General features: G+C 39.8%; 1 protein-coding gene across 3 annotated transcripts in view; it reads left to right on the top strand.

Moving 5' to 3' along the window:
• PEPD (peptidase D) overlaps nucleotides 1-17,086 on the top strand; it is a 145,978-nt gene that overhangs the window by 80,008 nt on the left and 48,884 nt on the right. For all 3 annotated transcript variants that reach the window (XM_086847814.1, XM_086847815.1, XM_086847816.1), the window contains 2 exons: nucleotides 7,234-7,302; nucleotides 13,160-13,237. In XM_086847814.1, the coding sequence (XP_086703940.1) occupies nucleotides 7,234-7,302; nucleotides 13,160-13,237 (147 nt within the window). The remainder of the gene's footprint in view (nucleotides 1-7,233; nucleotides 7,303-13,159; nucleotides 13,238-17,086) is intronic.

The following is a 17,086-nucleotide window of genomic DNA, read 5'->3' on the forward strand; positions in this document are numbered from 1 at the left end:
AGGGATTTGAAAAAGGGACTACCAATGGCAGGAGGCAGTCAAAAGTGGAAGGAGGAGGAATGGCCCGCGGAAAGGATCATACAATATTATAGTCCGGCCACCTGGGCTAATGATGGCAGTTGGAGTTATAGAACCCCCATCTACCTCCTCAATCGACTCATCAGACTGCAGGCAGTGGTAGAAGTAGTCTCAAACCACACTTCAGAAGCCCTGGAACTCCTAGCAAAACAACATTCGCAGATGAGAGCTTTTGTGTACCAGAACAGACTAGCTCTCGATTATTTGCTAGCCGAGGAGGGAGGAGTGTGTGGAAGGTATAACGAATCCGAGTGTTGCATGGAGATAGATGACTACGGGGAAACTATAAAGGGTCTAGCTGCGGAAATTAAAAAGGTAGCGCATGTCCCTGTCCAAAAATGGAATTCTATCTTGCAAGCCTCATGGTGGGACCAAATTTTTGGACAAGGGGCTTGGTGGAAAAAGCTAGTATTCTTTATAGGGTGTTCCGCGGCCGGAGTCATCTTCCTGCCCTGTTTAATTCCATGCCTGATTAGATTAATTCACTCCGTGGTTCAAGGGATGCAGATTGCCGCCCTCCCAGTAGAACCGGAAAAAGCACAAAATAAAACGGCCCTTCTCTCAAAATTATTATTATTAGAAGAGGAGAAAGAAAGTGAGGAAGCAGTACAGGCTTTAAAAGACTTTGAGAGCAAACACATGTTGTCAATTGAAAATGATGATTTAGAAACAGATAGAGAAAGACACTAAAAGAAAAAGGGTAAAAAGGAATACAAATATTCCTCTTTTCAAAGGTTAAACTATTTCAGTTTGCACGAATTTTTAATGTGATAAATTATTAGGTGGGGGACTGTAATAAATTACCATATGTATTAAAAATTCGAAAATTGTATAAATGTGACAAATGTGTTTGCAAGGATATAAAATATAAAATGTACAGAAAAACCCCTTCTTGGGGCTGGCCGAAATCTCCTTTGGGGAGAAACTGATTGCAAAACGACACCTTGATAACGAACTTTGGCAAGGCCCATCAACACGAACAAAAAAAACAGGACGAAGCTCGTCAAACCTACAATGGAGCTGGCTCAGGGAAATCGTCGGCCTCCGGACCTGAGCAACGCCCTGCAGACTTCTGTGGAAACAATCTGATCAATAGTGAAAAGACAGGCTCCGAAAAACTGAGCCTTGCCAGACCAGGGCTGTTCCTGGTGTTGAGAAAGCGATCAGGAGGAACAAAGAGAAAGGCGCAGTCAAGATATCCATCGGCACCAGCCCGAATTCCCCCGCCCTGCCAGGACAACACAAATTGAAATACATACAGAATCTCCTTTACATATGAGGAGATTCTGGCCGGACACAAGTTAATGTCATCATTCTACGGCAGGAAATTCATTCACTGAACAATCAGAGACACTTGGTGAATGAAACCTGCCTGGAATTTTAGCCTAAGGACACAAAACCTCTATAAAAACCGAGGCTTGGAGACCCTCAGACGTGGATTTGGGAAACCTATACCTTTTGGTGTAGACCCTGTCCACCCAGCGCTGCGCTGATCTTTTTATTGTGGATTTTTATCGTTGTTTCTCTCTTTGTTGTTTATTAATAAATCTATTTTTCATTTCTATCATAAATTTGCCTTTGCGTTTATAACACAGGGATTTGAATCTAAAATTTTCGTTAGGATTGGTGTAACCAGTTAGTTTAAGAAGTCAGTGCACACAGGTGGTTTTGTTTCCTGCCATTCATGGATCTGCAAGTTCTGTTCTAAACAATTTCCAGGCATAAATCATTAAATATATTGTCTCCAAGGTGTAGAATAACTTTGCTCATCTGCTCATTGTGCTGTTTTTCTTGTTTGGCTGCAAGTTAGTAATCCATTGTTTGTTCATTAATACTAAGTTGGATTATTCCTCCTACACTTCTCCACTCTATTTTACCCTTTTGCAGTGAAGTACTGACTTTTGTTTTTGTTTAACAAAACAAAACAACCTCAGAGATGTTTTGCAGTACTGCAGTGTGCTGTTGTGAACTAAATGAAAATAGGATTAGATAGGCTAAGCCTTTAAGCATCTAGTTGCCCATGGAAAATAAATTACATTAGCAGAGTAAGTGGTTTAACAAAGAAAAATGCTCTGTTTTTAAGAACCTCACTATGTTTAGTGTGGGATTAAAGAAAGCACTGCTCACCTTGCTCCTGTTATTCACTGATGGGCTGTTACTGACACCTTCTCTTCTTTCCTCTGAACATGTTTCTTTCAGCCTAGTTTGGTATTAAGTATAAATGCTTCAGTAATCATGGGCAAATTATATTTACTGTGGCTCAACACTTTTGTGGGGTTTGGGTTTATAGCTTTCTTTTGTGGAGATTTTTATGTGTCTAAATGATCAAAATAATGGTTTTCAGTCCTGGTATAACTAGGGAGATCAACTTTGGAATATTTGGCCTTCTGTGAATGCTTTAGAAAGGCTTTGGAATTTAGCCTGTATCATGGCTATGCTTCATATTTATACCATACAAAAACATGAGGGCACATTCTAGTTGTAATTCAAAAGTAATTCAGTGCACAGGCAACTAATAGATATTCACCTACATCTTCCAATTGTGGTCATAAAAATAAAAGAAGGAACTACAGAAAACCCTCCAGGTTCTGTCCAGATCTCCCTTATGTTACTGTGATTTCCAGTTTATAGTTCAAACCCACCTGCTTGCATTTCAAGGCAGCTCTCAAGGGCTATGTTCAAAGAACACTATTTTTGAAGTATACAAAGGTTTCTTTTTATTGGGAGGCAACTTTCTCAAATATGTGTTTTCAATATAAACAACATGAGATACTGACCTAAGGAGTGTCCTTGACTCCTCTGCACTCGTGTGCTTCACAGGGCAAATTGACAGCAGATCTCTGACACACAACCTAAAAATCAGGTTCTTGAACTCCCACAGGGGTCCTAGATGCAGTATCTGGGAATAATGAACAGGATTATTCAGTGGTTTCTCATCAGGGATGAGTAATTGTTCCTCCAGCCTAAAGTGATGTGGATGTCTCATTCTGCAGTGCTTTGCTGCAGTCACTGAGGGTGTGGGACTGTCAGATGTCACAGGAATGTATTGGGCAGTGGTATAGAAACTTGGTGAAGTTTTAATTTATTTATTTTTTTGTGTCAGACATTGCTCAGATATTCTTGCTGCTTTAATTCCTTCTGTATCTCTCTGTTCTCCATGTTTATTACGCTTTCTCTAATTGCATTTCTCACTGGTTTTGTAAGATACGGGTCAAAATGCTCAATTGGATTTGTATTTAAAATTGGAACCTTTTTGATCTATAAGTGTCTTGGTTTCAGGAGTGAATAGCTGAAAAATGCAAATATTGCTTTCTTAGAAATTTCTTATAGCTCAAGAAGAGCTGATGATAAGAATTTAAATTAGAGATTATTTGTGTACTTATTTTGGGGAACAAAAATAACACTGCTCAGTGTATGGATATGTTGTATTCTAGTGATGAGGAAGACCTGAAAATAATCAAAATGTGAGAGAAATCAATACAGAATGTTCTATTCCTCCTACTTTATGTGTCTTTATTCTGTAAGTTCCTTTAGATTAGGAAAACAGTTGACATTAAACCACCTTATTTAATGCAATTTCCATTCATAGCACACACGTGACTGTAATTGTCAGTGTGCATTAGACAGCAGTAGAAACTGGACCAAAGATGACCATAAAACACAAACATCATTGTCAGAGTGATTTTGATAATTTGTCAGAAAGACTGTAGAAGATTCTACTTTAATTGCTTTTAGGCTGTTTAGGAGTTGAGGCTCCTTAAGCATTCTGGAGATTCATTTGAAAGTATGCAGTTAATCCATAGGATCTGAAACACAGCAGGTATATACTTGTTCTGATATTTCTACTGGTGAATAACCCATTATTTCTGAAAGGGGAGCTTTCTTCTCTCAAGTCAGCACTGTCAGTGAAGCAGCTGAGACTCAGTGAGGTTAACATCACCTTGTGCCTCAGCAAATTTGCAAGGAGGGGAAGCAGACTTGTGTCAGATTTACTTGAGTTGATGGTGACTAATACTTGTTTCTTTTTTATATTGATGGAAAAAACAGTGAGTTTTAAAAAACTGCCTTAACTCTCTGCAAACTCTCAGTCAAAAAAAGTGATGGTTTTGGGAAAAAAAAGAGCACCAAAGCCAGGATGTTCCTCTACACAGCAACAAACCCGCTGTGTCCAAAGCAATCCACAGCCCATGGCAGCTCTAGCAAAGCTGACAGGTGATGTGTGACAGGCCAAGGCACCAGGGGTTGATCTGTGTGCACCACTGAGGCCATGCTTGCATGGTGAGTGATACTTCTGCCTTGTGGAGAAATGCTGCACAAAACAGGGCAGGAAGCTTTGAAACCCATGTGAGAAGAGAAAGAGCTGCTTCATTTCTGTGCCTGTGTTGGTTGCATTAAAAGCTCAGGGCAAAGCATCCAGCACCAACATCAAACTGGCTGAGCACACATCCTCCAGTCAAAAAGACCAGGAGAAATTCAGGATACAATATATGCAATGCATGCAGAGTGCCAGATTTAATTATAAACCTTACAACTATTTCAGACTTCATACTTTCATGTTGTTCTTATGGACAAAGATTCTTACAGAGTGTGGACAGTGAAATCTTGGTGTGGTGGCTCTAGTGGCAGAATCTGCATTAACTTCAGTGGAACTGGGACTCTACCTACAAAGTCCTGGCACCTTCTCTAATTCTACATTTACACTTTCTAGCTTTGAAAAGCCAGCCTTTTTCATCAAAGGGATGTCCAGTCCTTCACTTATCCATGCCATATTATACAAGGCTGTCTCTGATGGAAATTTTGGATTATTTTTTCTCATTGTATGAAAAAGTAAATTCAAAAAAGTGATGTGAGTAGTTTCACTCATCACCTGGCAAGGTTGTACCATCATCAGCTCAATCACACAGATAGCCCCTTCTTTCTTAGTCTTAAAAGGAAGTCCATGATGTTTGATGAAAACAGAAACCAAGTTCAGGCAGCAGCTGCATTATACAAAGCATGTCTTAATTTATTTATTGCTTTTTACTGCTAGTTGGGAAGTACTGCAAGAGGTGACTGCCATTACTGGCTGCATAGTTTCATATTAATTACCACCATGAATATATGATCAGTTGTCATATGGAAAAATAAACCTTGCTCTCCTGCATCACTGATGATGGAAAGCTGTTTAGAGCCTTCATTATTTCATTTTTACATTTCATTTTTAAGCTCTTTATAAGGTTACTGGAAGTTGCTGTCTAGAGGACATAGTTTATTCAATCATTTAAGGTGAAGGGCTGTAAAATACAATAGAAGTTGCTTTCTAAAATGTAATTATACATATATAACAATATAATTATTGTGCAAAGTGTTTGTGTATAGCATCATGCCTTACAGAGTAAACCTTGCCTGCAAGGAAGTGTTTCCATATGAAATGTCCATTTCTATGAAAGAATGTCTGTGTCAGAAAAATTGTCAGTTCAGGTGATAAATTTTATTAGCTCAATTTGGTGATATCTCTGCTGGGTTCTCACCGTGTCAGAGTTTCTCCTCAGCTTCTCTGGCATTTGACCTACTCATTGCCATTATTCATTTACAGGCCAAAACAAGCTTAGTGTTTTCTGCCTTGTAAACCACCACAGTATTGTAAACAGGGCATTCCTCTACTGAGTCTCTAAATGGAAGCTTTTCTTTTTTCATACGTGATTAATTTGTATGCTTTCTTTTGTTTCTCTTGAAATACCTTCATTTTGTGTAATTTTTAAATCCAGTTTAGATTTACAAGCATGTAATGTCTTTACTATCTTTTGAATTTGAATTGTATTCTGTGGCTTGCTGCTGAATATGGACAAAATCACAACATCTCTATTCTTTGAATAGCACCATTATCACTCTGTGTTAATGAAATGATTTCAGTATTACAAGAAATGAGAGTTTGGAATTCATTCAGTATTACAGGGAATTGGATTGTAACTAGAACATATTTCAAAAAGAATAAAAGGATCCATGATATGTGCTTAGCTCGTAAAGCACCTAATCCCATATTAATTGTGCTTTGGGCACATCTGCCCTCATGTGAAGGGGACTTTGAAGATGAAAATATTGTAATGCTTTTTAAGGCCAAACAGCTCCTCCAGCAGGATGGCAGTGAAAGAGGAATTCCATGGGCTGTTCCCCTTCCCTTCCTGTCCCAAGCACACACAAATACAAACAATGCTGCCTTGTACTGTTCTTTATAGGCTACAGGAGGCTTGGCCTCGTGTTACCACATGATCTTCTTGCTCTTGGGATTGAGTCTGTGTTATTTTTCTTCCCCACATTTGGACAGGGAAAGATCATAGAGGTATTTAGGTACCATAATCTGAAATTGAGGAATTCTTATGTTTTCTCCGTGTCTGTTGTGCTACAGACAAGAAAACATGAGACTGCCCATTCCAGCCTAGACTGTGATGCAGAAAGTGCCTGGTTTCATGTGAAAGGAGAGCTCTGCTGCCTTGTCTGGAGAGGAGGGTGAACAGTGTAGTCAGATGCAGATCAGGCTTAGGGGATATTTAGTTCAGCTTCCAGCAGAAGGTGCCTGTGAAGTGGTAAAAAATGAGAGGGCTTCTGCTCACATTACTTTGAGGAGCTTTGACCAGTCTGGCAAGCTCTTTCCTCCATGAAGGGCTAGTTGGACTTCACTTTTCCTGAATCTACATGACATAGATTGAGGGCAGCAGGATTGAAAAGAAGGATCATGGATGTGATTGTGTAGCTGGAATGCAGCAATGCAGTGATTTTCTCAATTCCACTTGGGAGATTTTGGCCAGCTTTACCAGCTTCAACGTTCTAACTGTTAGCATCCTGTTTGTTCTGTGGTCAGATGAACTCTCTTGCTTACAGTAATTTTCCTTTTGGTAGGAAAGCAATTGCCATTTGAGGTCACAGAGCTGCACTTGAGCCCTGTTCTCTGCTGCAGAGTTGTTTAATGGCTCTGTGGAAATCGCGTGCAGCTCTGCAGGGCTGCTGAGCTGTGATGTGGGGCAATTGGAGTGTTCAGCTGAGCAGAAATGGGCAGAGAGCCTGTTGGGCAGCTGGGGATTTACACCAACACATCTGTACTCAAGCAGAATTTGTTTTTCTCCCTGTCTTGGGGTGATTTTGCATAAATCATTAATTACCACCTCTGTTTCTTTGCAGCCTGTTCCAGCACTACTGCTATACCCGAGGTGGCATGCGCCACACCTCCTACACTTGCATCTGTGGCAGGTAAGAGGATGATTTACACTCAGCTGTGCACCTTTATGGTCAGTTTCCCCCTGTATATTTGTAAAATTGGTCCTTTTAGGCATGTCATGCAAATGCCACCAGAGTTCCAGCCTGTTTTCACTGGAAAAGATAAGGAGAGGTAGGTGGCTACCTCTGTCTCCTGAGGACATAACTCGGTAATAGATTCTGCTGCACTCCAGAGGTTTCCCAATGACTGCTGCTGCTGCCAAGATCATGTTTGTGTTCACCCCTGTGCTGCAGTTGGCTTTTTTTATTAAATGGCATCATGGAGAAGGCCTTTAGAGCTATTCTCTGTTCTTTGAAAGTATTTACACCTCAAGTGTTTCTTACCATCCTCAAAATTCTTTGTCTCAAAGATTAGGATGTAATGAAACTAATCTCTTTGGAATTTGGAATTTTTTGCTCTCCTTCTTGCTGAACAGCTAGTGTTGAAGGTTCCTGTGTTGGGGAAAGTAATATAAAAGTTCTGCCTGCAGCTGTAGAGACACACAAGAGAACAGTGTGAGATACATGCTGAAGAACAGCTGTGTGTTTCATGCAGAGATTAATCTTACTTAGTGGAATCAATCTAATCAGAGATGTATGACAGTTAGATGAGCCATATATGTTGGTGTATATGTTCCACTTGTTCTGCTGCTACTCAGAAACATTTGCCCTACACTGAAGTCACATACACTTAGAAAAGATAATTTTTATGTTAATGACAATAATGCTATATTGCTTCGAAGGTAATAAGAACAATTAACACCTTCACTTCTTTCTGCAGTTTGCTCAATTGCTTATTTGTAAATGCAATTTTCCAATTTATATGCAAAATTGCAGCAGGAGCATGAGCAGTTTCATGGCAAATTGTGTATCTAAATTGTCTGAAAATTTGCTTACTTGCTTGTTTAAGTACTGTTGTATAACTTGAGAATTGACATCCCAGTGGAATTAGACTCCATCTCTAAACATTTGACTCACTGTTGTCATTAGGAGCTGGCATTGTATCCTACCACTAGAATTAAAAGTGCAGACAAACTTGATTAAAAACAAAATAATTACATGAGATAGCAATTTACAGACCAAAGTCTTTGTATTCTATGTTCTGACTATGAGTGATGAAGTAAGAATGAATAATAGTAACAGTTTTAAGCTAGCTCCTAATAAATGAATGAATTCAATTAACATAATAATGGCAAAAATAATGGACATTTTTTAATACTGTGAAAATGGCATGCATTGTAAATATTCCACTTAAGTACATTTACAGCTAAAAATAGCTTTTGAAATTAGGATTTTTGAATGTTTTATTCTGTTCATTCACGCTGAATTTTGTATTTTTCTGAACACTTAAAATGGGCATATTTTGACAGGATCTTTCCTTTTTAGATTACAGGCCTGATTACAGTTTCCACAGAAAAGAATAATCCTTTTAAATAAAAAAACCAAGTTTGTTATTCAAATTTCTGTAAAAAGATGCTGATGAAGCTGGAAATCAATTACAAGGAGTAATCAATAAGATATTTCAGTACAGAAATAAATCACTTGCCATGTGATGGGTACCTTTATATATTGTTATTCCTGTGCAGTGTTATATTCTTGAGGAGATGCTAAATGAATATTTGGTGTGACCAGAAGTGCTTAATGTGTTCAGTGTTATTAAGAGAATGGTAACACACATTGATGAGTGTGACAGGGTGTTACCTTCAGGATTAGCCCTGTAGTTAGTGATACTTTCAAATGCTGGCAGCTGGGGAGGGGTTTGAAGTGCAGACATCACTAAGTGCCATGAAAGGAGGAAGGGAGCATTTTTTAAGCATACTTGGATATATTTGGCACTCATTTACAAAGTGCTACTTCCAAGTATTGTCCAAAAGCTAAAGAATTATTCACTGCAGTGTCTTAGGGTACCAAGGAGCCATTGCTTTCTTCTGGGTTGATTCTATGATGATTTAAGTCATGATGGAAATAGGTCCCAGTTTTAGTTAATGGTCTTTTGTTGTTTCTTTAGATGTTCTTAATAAAGAGCTACTAGCTACACTTTTTATAGTGCTTGATGCTCAGCATAGTCCTATTCTTAAAATATTGCTGACATTTCTCCTCTTTCTTCTAATAATTTGTTTTCAGGGTGTTTTCTGATCTAAAATGCATCTTGGGGGATTGTTTTCCTTTGCTAGTAATCAGAATCTCTTACTGCAATTTGCATTCTCAGTGGTGTTAATTTGCAGCTCTTCTGCTGCCTCCTGCAATCCTTTCTGTAACAAAGCATGTCTTGACACCAGTCAGAAGCAAGTTACTAGAGGAATAAAAACAGATACACAAAAACCTCTTGGAGGATTTTTCAGGTTGGCTGCCTGAAGGTGAGCACTGGCATCCTCGTGTGCAGTGATTTTCAGAGGTGCTGACTGAAAAGAAGGCAGTGAAGCCAGTGATCCTCACCTCCCCACAGAGCTTCATCCTAAACCCCAACTTGGCTCTAATGCTTGGCCTTGCAGCTGTTGCCTCTGAGAGAAAAAAGCAGTGAAGGCTCATTTGCTTTGCCAGTGGCTGGGGGTTTTGTTTAAACTGTTTTAAAGCCACCTTGAAAGGCTCACTGAATCAGTGTGAACAATTTCTGGCTAGCTGCAGCATTTACCTTGTTAGGTACACATAATTTCTGTAGCATTGCTCCAGAAGCATCTTCCTGCCTTCCTCTCAGGACAGTGGTAAAGATGCACCCTGGGGAGGAGATGGGATGTGCACCTCTTAGCAGGAACCCGCTGGAGGTTCCATATTGCTGTCTTAATTTGGGTCTGCATTCCTGAGTCAGGCTCTCCCACTCGTCCTCAGCTGCAGGGCCTGCTCAGAGCCAGGGATCAGTCCTGCAGTGCATGTGCTGGGTTGGTTTTGGGTGAAAAGCAGTCAGGAGAGCTTTCAGGAGCTGTGGTTGCTAGTGGGTGTTGAGCCCAGGGTATCTGCCCAGAGCCAGTTCCAGGGGAGCAGCCCCTCTCACACCAATAAATCCCAGCAGCCAAACCCCTGAAGTGCATATGGTGTGCAGATCTGGTCTCCAGCACCAACTGTGCTCTGTGTGCTGTGATCCCGTGTGTGTGACACAGCCAAGATGTGCCTGACAGATCAGGAGCCTCCAATGCCAAGAAAGATTGTGCCTGCTTAACGCTTCACCAACGGTGCTGAAAAACAGATCCTTCACACAGCTCCCATCACAGTTGGTGCTGAGCCTAACAGAAATATTTTGTAAACTTAAACCTTTACATTAAAATGTGCAAAAGAAACACCTCATCTTTGTATTTGCAATGTGTTTTGTTGAAAGCATGTGTGCAGTTGTCAAATTTGAGTATTTGACTTATTTATGCACTGGTATGGTATATATCACTTGAGGGTGCCAGTATATCTTGGTAAGTAAATGAGCTGTCTGCAAATACATAAGCATGGAGTCATGCCCTTAAGGTTCATGATAACTTTTTAAAAGTTGATCATAAATATGTGCATGTGTTGTTTGCTTCTCCTGCTTTATCCCCAGTTTGGGAGGGAGATAAGGAACAGTGTCTGCAGCTAAAATCCTGGCAAACTGCTGTGGAGTGTGACTGTGCACCCCAGCTGGTGGTGATTTTTTATTATTTCTTGTGTTTTCCCTTAAACACCAAACAGTGTCATGCAAGGTCATTCCAGTTGCTTCCACATTCCATCCTCCCAGAACTGTGCATTCTCCAGGTGGGAATTGCTGAGGCAGGAGGTGAAGCTGCCTCCCCTCCCCATGCCGATAGCACAGGGGTGGAGCAGTCTGCATCCCTGTCACAGCTCCCCCTGCACACCGTGGGAACACACAAGACCTTTTCTTCTGATTGCACTCCATTGCCCTATTGCAGATTTCTTCTTCAGATAGAGCAAACTAATTTTGAGAGTGTCCTGGTGTGGAAAATATTCCAAAAGTGCTCAGGAGACAGAACATCTCAGAAAGAAGCTGATGTCTGACTTCATCTTGTATACAGGCTTTCTGGGTCCATTTTTAGCTATCTGCACAGCAGCAGAGGTTCTCAAGTCCAGCATCCAGCAAGGAAAAAGCATCCAGCCAGTGGTGAAACTGTGCTTAAGCCATTGGGCCAGCATGACAAAATGAATATATTGCAGCCTTAGTTCTGTGGGGCTTTTTAACTCTTGATTTAACAACTTTTACCTTTTCTAATTTTTCTATTTGGAGTGTGTATAATTTTATGAAGTATACTTTGTATCAGAAAATCATCCCCATGATTCTGAAATACCATCTTTCACTGTCTTAGTACATAGTGATTCTTAAGTGCTAAAAAATAGTTAACAATAAATACTTATTGTTTTCAAAATATCAATGTAGAATTATTCAGGATGTAAAAGCCCTCTGAGATCATCCAGTCCACCCAGCACTGCCAAGCTGACTGCTAAACTGTGTCCCCAGGTGCCACAGCCACATGTCTTTCTTAACACTTCCAGGGACACAGTCCAGCCATTTGGATTGAGAGCTTGCAGAAATCTACTACTTTCAACTTCATAATCATTGTTTATGAAATGATCTGAGTGACTGATGATCTGTTAAATATCCAATATCACAAGTACTTAATGTATCTTGAAGGTTATCTCTTTTTGGATACAGTGAATGCTTACTGTTTTTGTGACTGCACACATCAGAAGTCTGGTATGAGAAGTGTGTCAAATGTCACATTTACTGCAGATACAACAAAAGATTGATTGAAATTGAGCCTTGGATTCCTGTCATCCAAGATACAAAGCTGTTCCAGCATCATAACTTGAAAGAACCAAATTTGAACAGGGTGACCAATGAAAGGTTTTGATGAAAGCTGAGGTACAGACTGGCAAGTGAGCTGGAGGGGTCAGAGAGAAGCTGCAGTAACCCTGTCCCAACATGTGTATTTTTAGATGTGATATAATTCTTCCAGCTTTTTGAAGAGAAAAAGCAAGAGCATCTATCTGAAGAGAACAGTAAAGCAGGTAGAGCTTGAGATCTTTATCAGCCTCTTAACTGACATTTTATAGACCCAGAGGAATATCAGTAGGCAAGAGAGGATGCCAAGGCCAAATGTAGGTCACCTAGTGGATCATGGAATTACAGAACAACAGAACAAGTGTCCATCCTTCTCTGGAGCTGTTTTATTCATATGAATCAGCAGTTTACTCTGAAAGGTTTCCAGGAGTAAAACTCTTTTCTTTGCACTGTGATTTTTTCAACAGCAGGTAAGAGGAGAGTGACAGTTTTCATACCTGCTCCTGCTGCTGGCATTGTGAGCTGTGAATGTTCCCCAAGCAGTGCATCCCCTCCAGCAGAGAACACCTGTAGCCATGCCAGAGGGGAACTGGAGCTGTTCCCTTGGACAGCTCAATTTCTCCAGTCCCAGTCATCCCTAGAGTGTTTCAAATGTCAGATTTTACTCCAGTGGAAGTTAGTTTGTTTTATGCCTTAGACTGCTTAACCTCAACTAGGGAAAAACAGCACTAAGTAATTAAAAAAAACCCAACCAGAAAATAATAAATGTGTGTTAAGTGAAGAATTACTTGTGCATAATTGTTTCCTTTACACTGTCATGGAGATAGGAAATATTCATATGAACTGTGCCATGGTCCTTCTGCAGCAAGGTCCTGTCCTGCAGCCAGAGCAGCAGAATTCCTGTGCCAAGCCCATCTCTGCTGCACAAGTGCTGGGGTAGCAATTGCAGCCCACACCAGGGCAGGGCTTGTGGCAGCTCTCACAGGCTGCTTTTTATGTGAATACACTGATGCTTACAGCATGCCTTCTTGTTGTGTGAATATGTGTGTTAATGTTTCTTCTTCCACTAATAGTGCTCATTTTCTTTTTGCCTGTCAGTGGGGAGAACTCATCTGTTCTGCACTATGGCCATGCTGGAGCCCCAAATGACAGGACCATTGAAGATGGAGATTTATGGTAAGTAAAGGGTAAGAGTTTGTTTGATGTTTTTGTTTTGCTGCTGCTGTTTCCATACAGGAATTGTATGTATTCTTAGGAAAAGGATGACTGCATACTGATAAAAAGGCTGAATCTTTAAAACAGAAGGTAGCTTTGCATGCCAAACTGTTCTGGTTTCTTCCAAAGGTCCTGTACACCTGCATCTCCAGTTGAAAGGGAGAAGGAGATATTGTTTCAAACACTTCTGGGCCAGAGACACTTAGAATTTAGTTTAAGGAGTGGCTGTATTCTAAGTACAGGGGCAGTTGCAAAATTCCTCATTTGAGTTTGCTCTTGGGCCTCACATCTGAACCTCAGATCCAAACCTGCTGGTGGGGTGGAGAATCAGGAGAGAGCTGGCTACTTTTATAGAATTGCATTAAATTGCAGAATGGATTAGATCTTACAAATGCCTATGTGCCCACAGACACCCCAACAAGAAGGTAGAGATTAGAATGTGTGAAGAGATCAAACTCAGTTCAGGTCAGGGAAGGGTGCTTCTAGTTCTGTGTCATGCCAAAAACTTCTATAAAGATTTACTTAGAGTTTAATGATGTGTAATACAGCTGCAAATACCATAAAGCTGTCTCTATGTGCACTGCATGTCCACACACAGTATCACTGCAGGTAAAAGCAGAGTGAATGGAAGCACCAAACACATTCCCATAGATTGAAAGACAGACCTGTTTGTGTGATGTGGAATATACCATCATGACTTTCATACTTTACCTCCAGAGACATGTGTCAAAAGCCTTTGTTTATAAAAATGCAAAACTAGTTTTGGAGAAGTTAATCACTGATGTTCAGTGGGGGAATTGTACTGGATTACCCTTGTAGCCTGTGCAGGAAGAGTGTAGGTATGTATTTTCACAGTGGAATGTAAATGTATGAAGAAAAGCAAATTACTATTATCATCAATAAGCTCAAAACCTATTATGGAAAACAAATTGAATCTCAGAATTTAAAAAAATATGCCTTGTTGGCCAAAGTTGGCACATCTTCAGCTGCTGCACAGTGAATTTATGGAATTACAGATAGATAATTCCTTTATAATATTGTAAGAACTTTTTTAAGAGCTTCTTGTACAATAGTTAATATATTATCTCATCTGTTAATAGCTTACTAAACCCATCAAATGCTAAAGTTAATTTACTGCAGGGCTATAGTTTTTATTTATGATTGTTATGTTTGAGTAGATAATATGCTATGAGCATATTTTGTTCAGGAAAGACATACCAATATAAAAGTCCATCAGCTGTGTCATTAATTAAATATTAAAAAGAAAGTGTGTAGCATACAGGAAATCTCAGCCTGTGTTACTGAGAGAAGATATGCCACCATGCATTATGATACCCATATTAAAAACTAAGGTCTTTAAACAGTGAGGGAAGCCTCAGGGTGAAGGGTATGTGTAGGAATCTTCCACTTACAGTCTCCAAGGACGGTTTTGTGGGTGGCTTCTTAAACCACAAGAGCTCATACAAGACTTCACAAACCCTTATTTTCTGCAGTACTGGAAAAATCTTTACAATGTGTTTGGGTTTTATCAAGCTCAGGTATCTCAGTGTCAGGAAACCATAACCTACCAAACATACATCGATCACTTCAGCGTTTCAAAGCTGCTGAGCAGCCCCAGCAAAGAGAGCAAGGTCTACCAGAGGTTGGAATAAGCTGGGGCTGAAGTGGTGGCTCTGTGCTCCTGCTGAGAAGGTGTTTGCAGGTGCAGGGGGTGTCAGCAAAGGCTGCCCCTGCTGCTCCAGCCACTGCCCTGCCTCTCCCACAGGCTGGTACTCACTGAGCACACTCTGCTGCACACTGGCTTCTTAGCATTTATTTTATTCTTAAGGGAGAATTAAAAAAAAAACCAAAAATAAGAAAAAGTGATTTAATTTCTGTAAAGACAATTTAAAAACACACCAGTTTTCCACAGTTAAATATAGTGTTTGAGAAAAAGTCTTGAGGTGCAGCATGCATGAGCAGCCTACAAATTCTGCCACTACCCGAGTGTCTGTGTGACTTTACAAATGTCTGATTTGGGTGTAGGAGGTGGGGTGTGTGTGTGCATACAGAGGAGGCATTAAAATGACAGTGTGCTGATTTGTCTGTGTCTATTAGCATTTGTATATTGGCTTTCAATTAAGCTTTTTAATAGCTATGGGGAGCCCTCTGTTGGATAGTCTTAGGAAGCCCTGAACATGGGGAAAAAATAGACTTTATTTCTGGTGAATAAAGAGGTAAGAGTATTTTATGGGTTATTTCTGTTTCTGCCAGCATTTTATTTATTTTTTTACTTTATTTATTTATGCCAGCATAACATTAATTTAGCTGTTCACAGAGTTGTATGTTATAGAATTGAGAGGTTGGGTATTTGGTATGATTTTTAATAAATTATTCAGTAGAATTTCATGTCTTTTTCTTAACATTACTTAGTGGATATGAATAGTGTTCATGGGTTTTGCAGAAATGTGCTGCTCAGTTTTTCTATGTACAAAGCAGTGCAGTGCAGTAAATATCATAAATAAGACAACTAAGCACTTGAATATTAAAAAAAAATACATTTGGAAGACTGATGCTTTGCTTCTATGAAATGCTTGAGTGCCTGCATTGTTTGCTCTTTTAAAAGTACAAGCAACAAGGATTTAGTTGTATCAAAAGAAGATCATGGGCCAAAATATTTGTGCTGTTGCATTTTTATATCTTTTTATAAGGCTGTTATTCTGACTTCTTCATCAAAAGCTGTGGCAGGTTTAGAAAAGCCTGCCTTTATGCTGTTCTTTTTTTTTTTTAAATTAACCTATATCAAATGGGTTTATTGCTTCTGTAAGAAACTGGTATGGAATTGCATCTCTGATAGTGCATCATAATCCACCCTTTTTATAGGCACAGCTTCTGCTCTAAAAGATCCCAGTGCAAAACAAAGGACTATCAAGGGAATTTCTGACACTTCTTGTTAATACCCACTGTCTTGCTAAGCAGGGCTATTCTTTTCAATCTGTTAAATATTGAAATAGCTATCTAACACAAAGCACTGTGATTGACAGAGAAAGAAATCAGTATTTTTAGGGAAGTTTAGGTATTCAGGATACAGATATTTAACTGGTATGGATACTAAAAGGAAATATTCCAATAGCAGCAAGTCAGTGTTTTGTATAAATGATTCATGTACTATAGCATTCTGTGCTGAACACTGAAATTATCAATTGGCTCCAAACCAAACACCTTCCCTAAGCAGGTACCTGTTGTCTTTGTGGTTGGAAAAGTCATCCAGATAATCAGGAGACACCATTGTAGTCACTTTATTAACTTCAAATAAAATCTTCTACTTGGAATGTTGCAAATCACAGCTTGCAGTGATGATGTGTGGGGCTATTCACAAATACTGATTTTCTTCTGTTATCTTAAAACTCTGACAGTTTGGATTGGAGCTGAGCCCTGGACTGAGGAGGTTGACTGCATCCTCTCCAGGTGTTGCATTACTAATTGGATACCATGACCCCTTCTCTTCCTGAGGCTGTAACTGTGTTTGGTAGTAGGGAAAGTGGAGTCAGAAGCTAAAGTACTTGTAGTTTGCAATCTCTTGCCTTGCACACAAAAGACTTCCAGCTTTTTGGAAAACCAAAAGCCTTTCAAAGTTTGGTGAGGAGTAGAATAAAATGAAAAGCTGCCACTCAAGGCGACAATAACCCAAATAAATGGAAGGGGTAGAGATCTGAGTCCTTTAGGTGCAAATCAGGAGCAAATGTGAGCTGGGACTGCTGCTCATCGAATGGCAGCCCCCACATGGCTCATTCTTCTGGGCAAGTGTCTCATGAGCAGTTTTGCTTTTGT

This window comes from Cyanistes caeruleus, chromosome 12, assembly GCF_971803275.1.
Source record: "Cyanistes caeruleus chromosome 12, bCyaCae1.hap1.1, whole genome shotgun sequence".
Lineage (NCBI taxonomy): Eukaryota > Metazoa > Chordata > Aves > Passeriformes > Paridae > Cyanistes > Cyanistes caeruleus.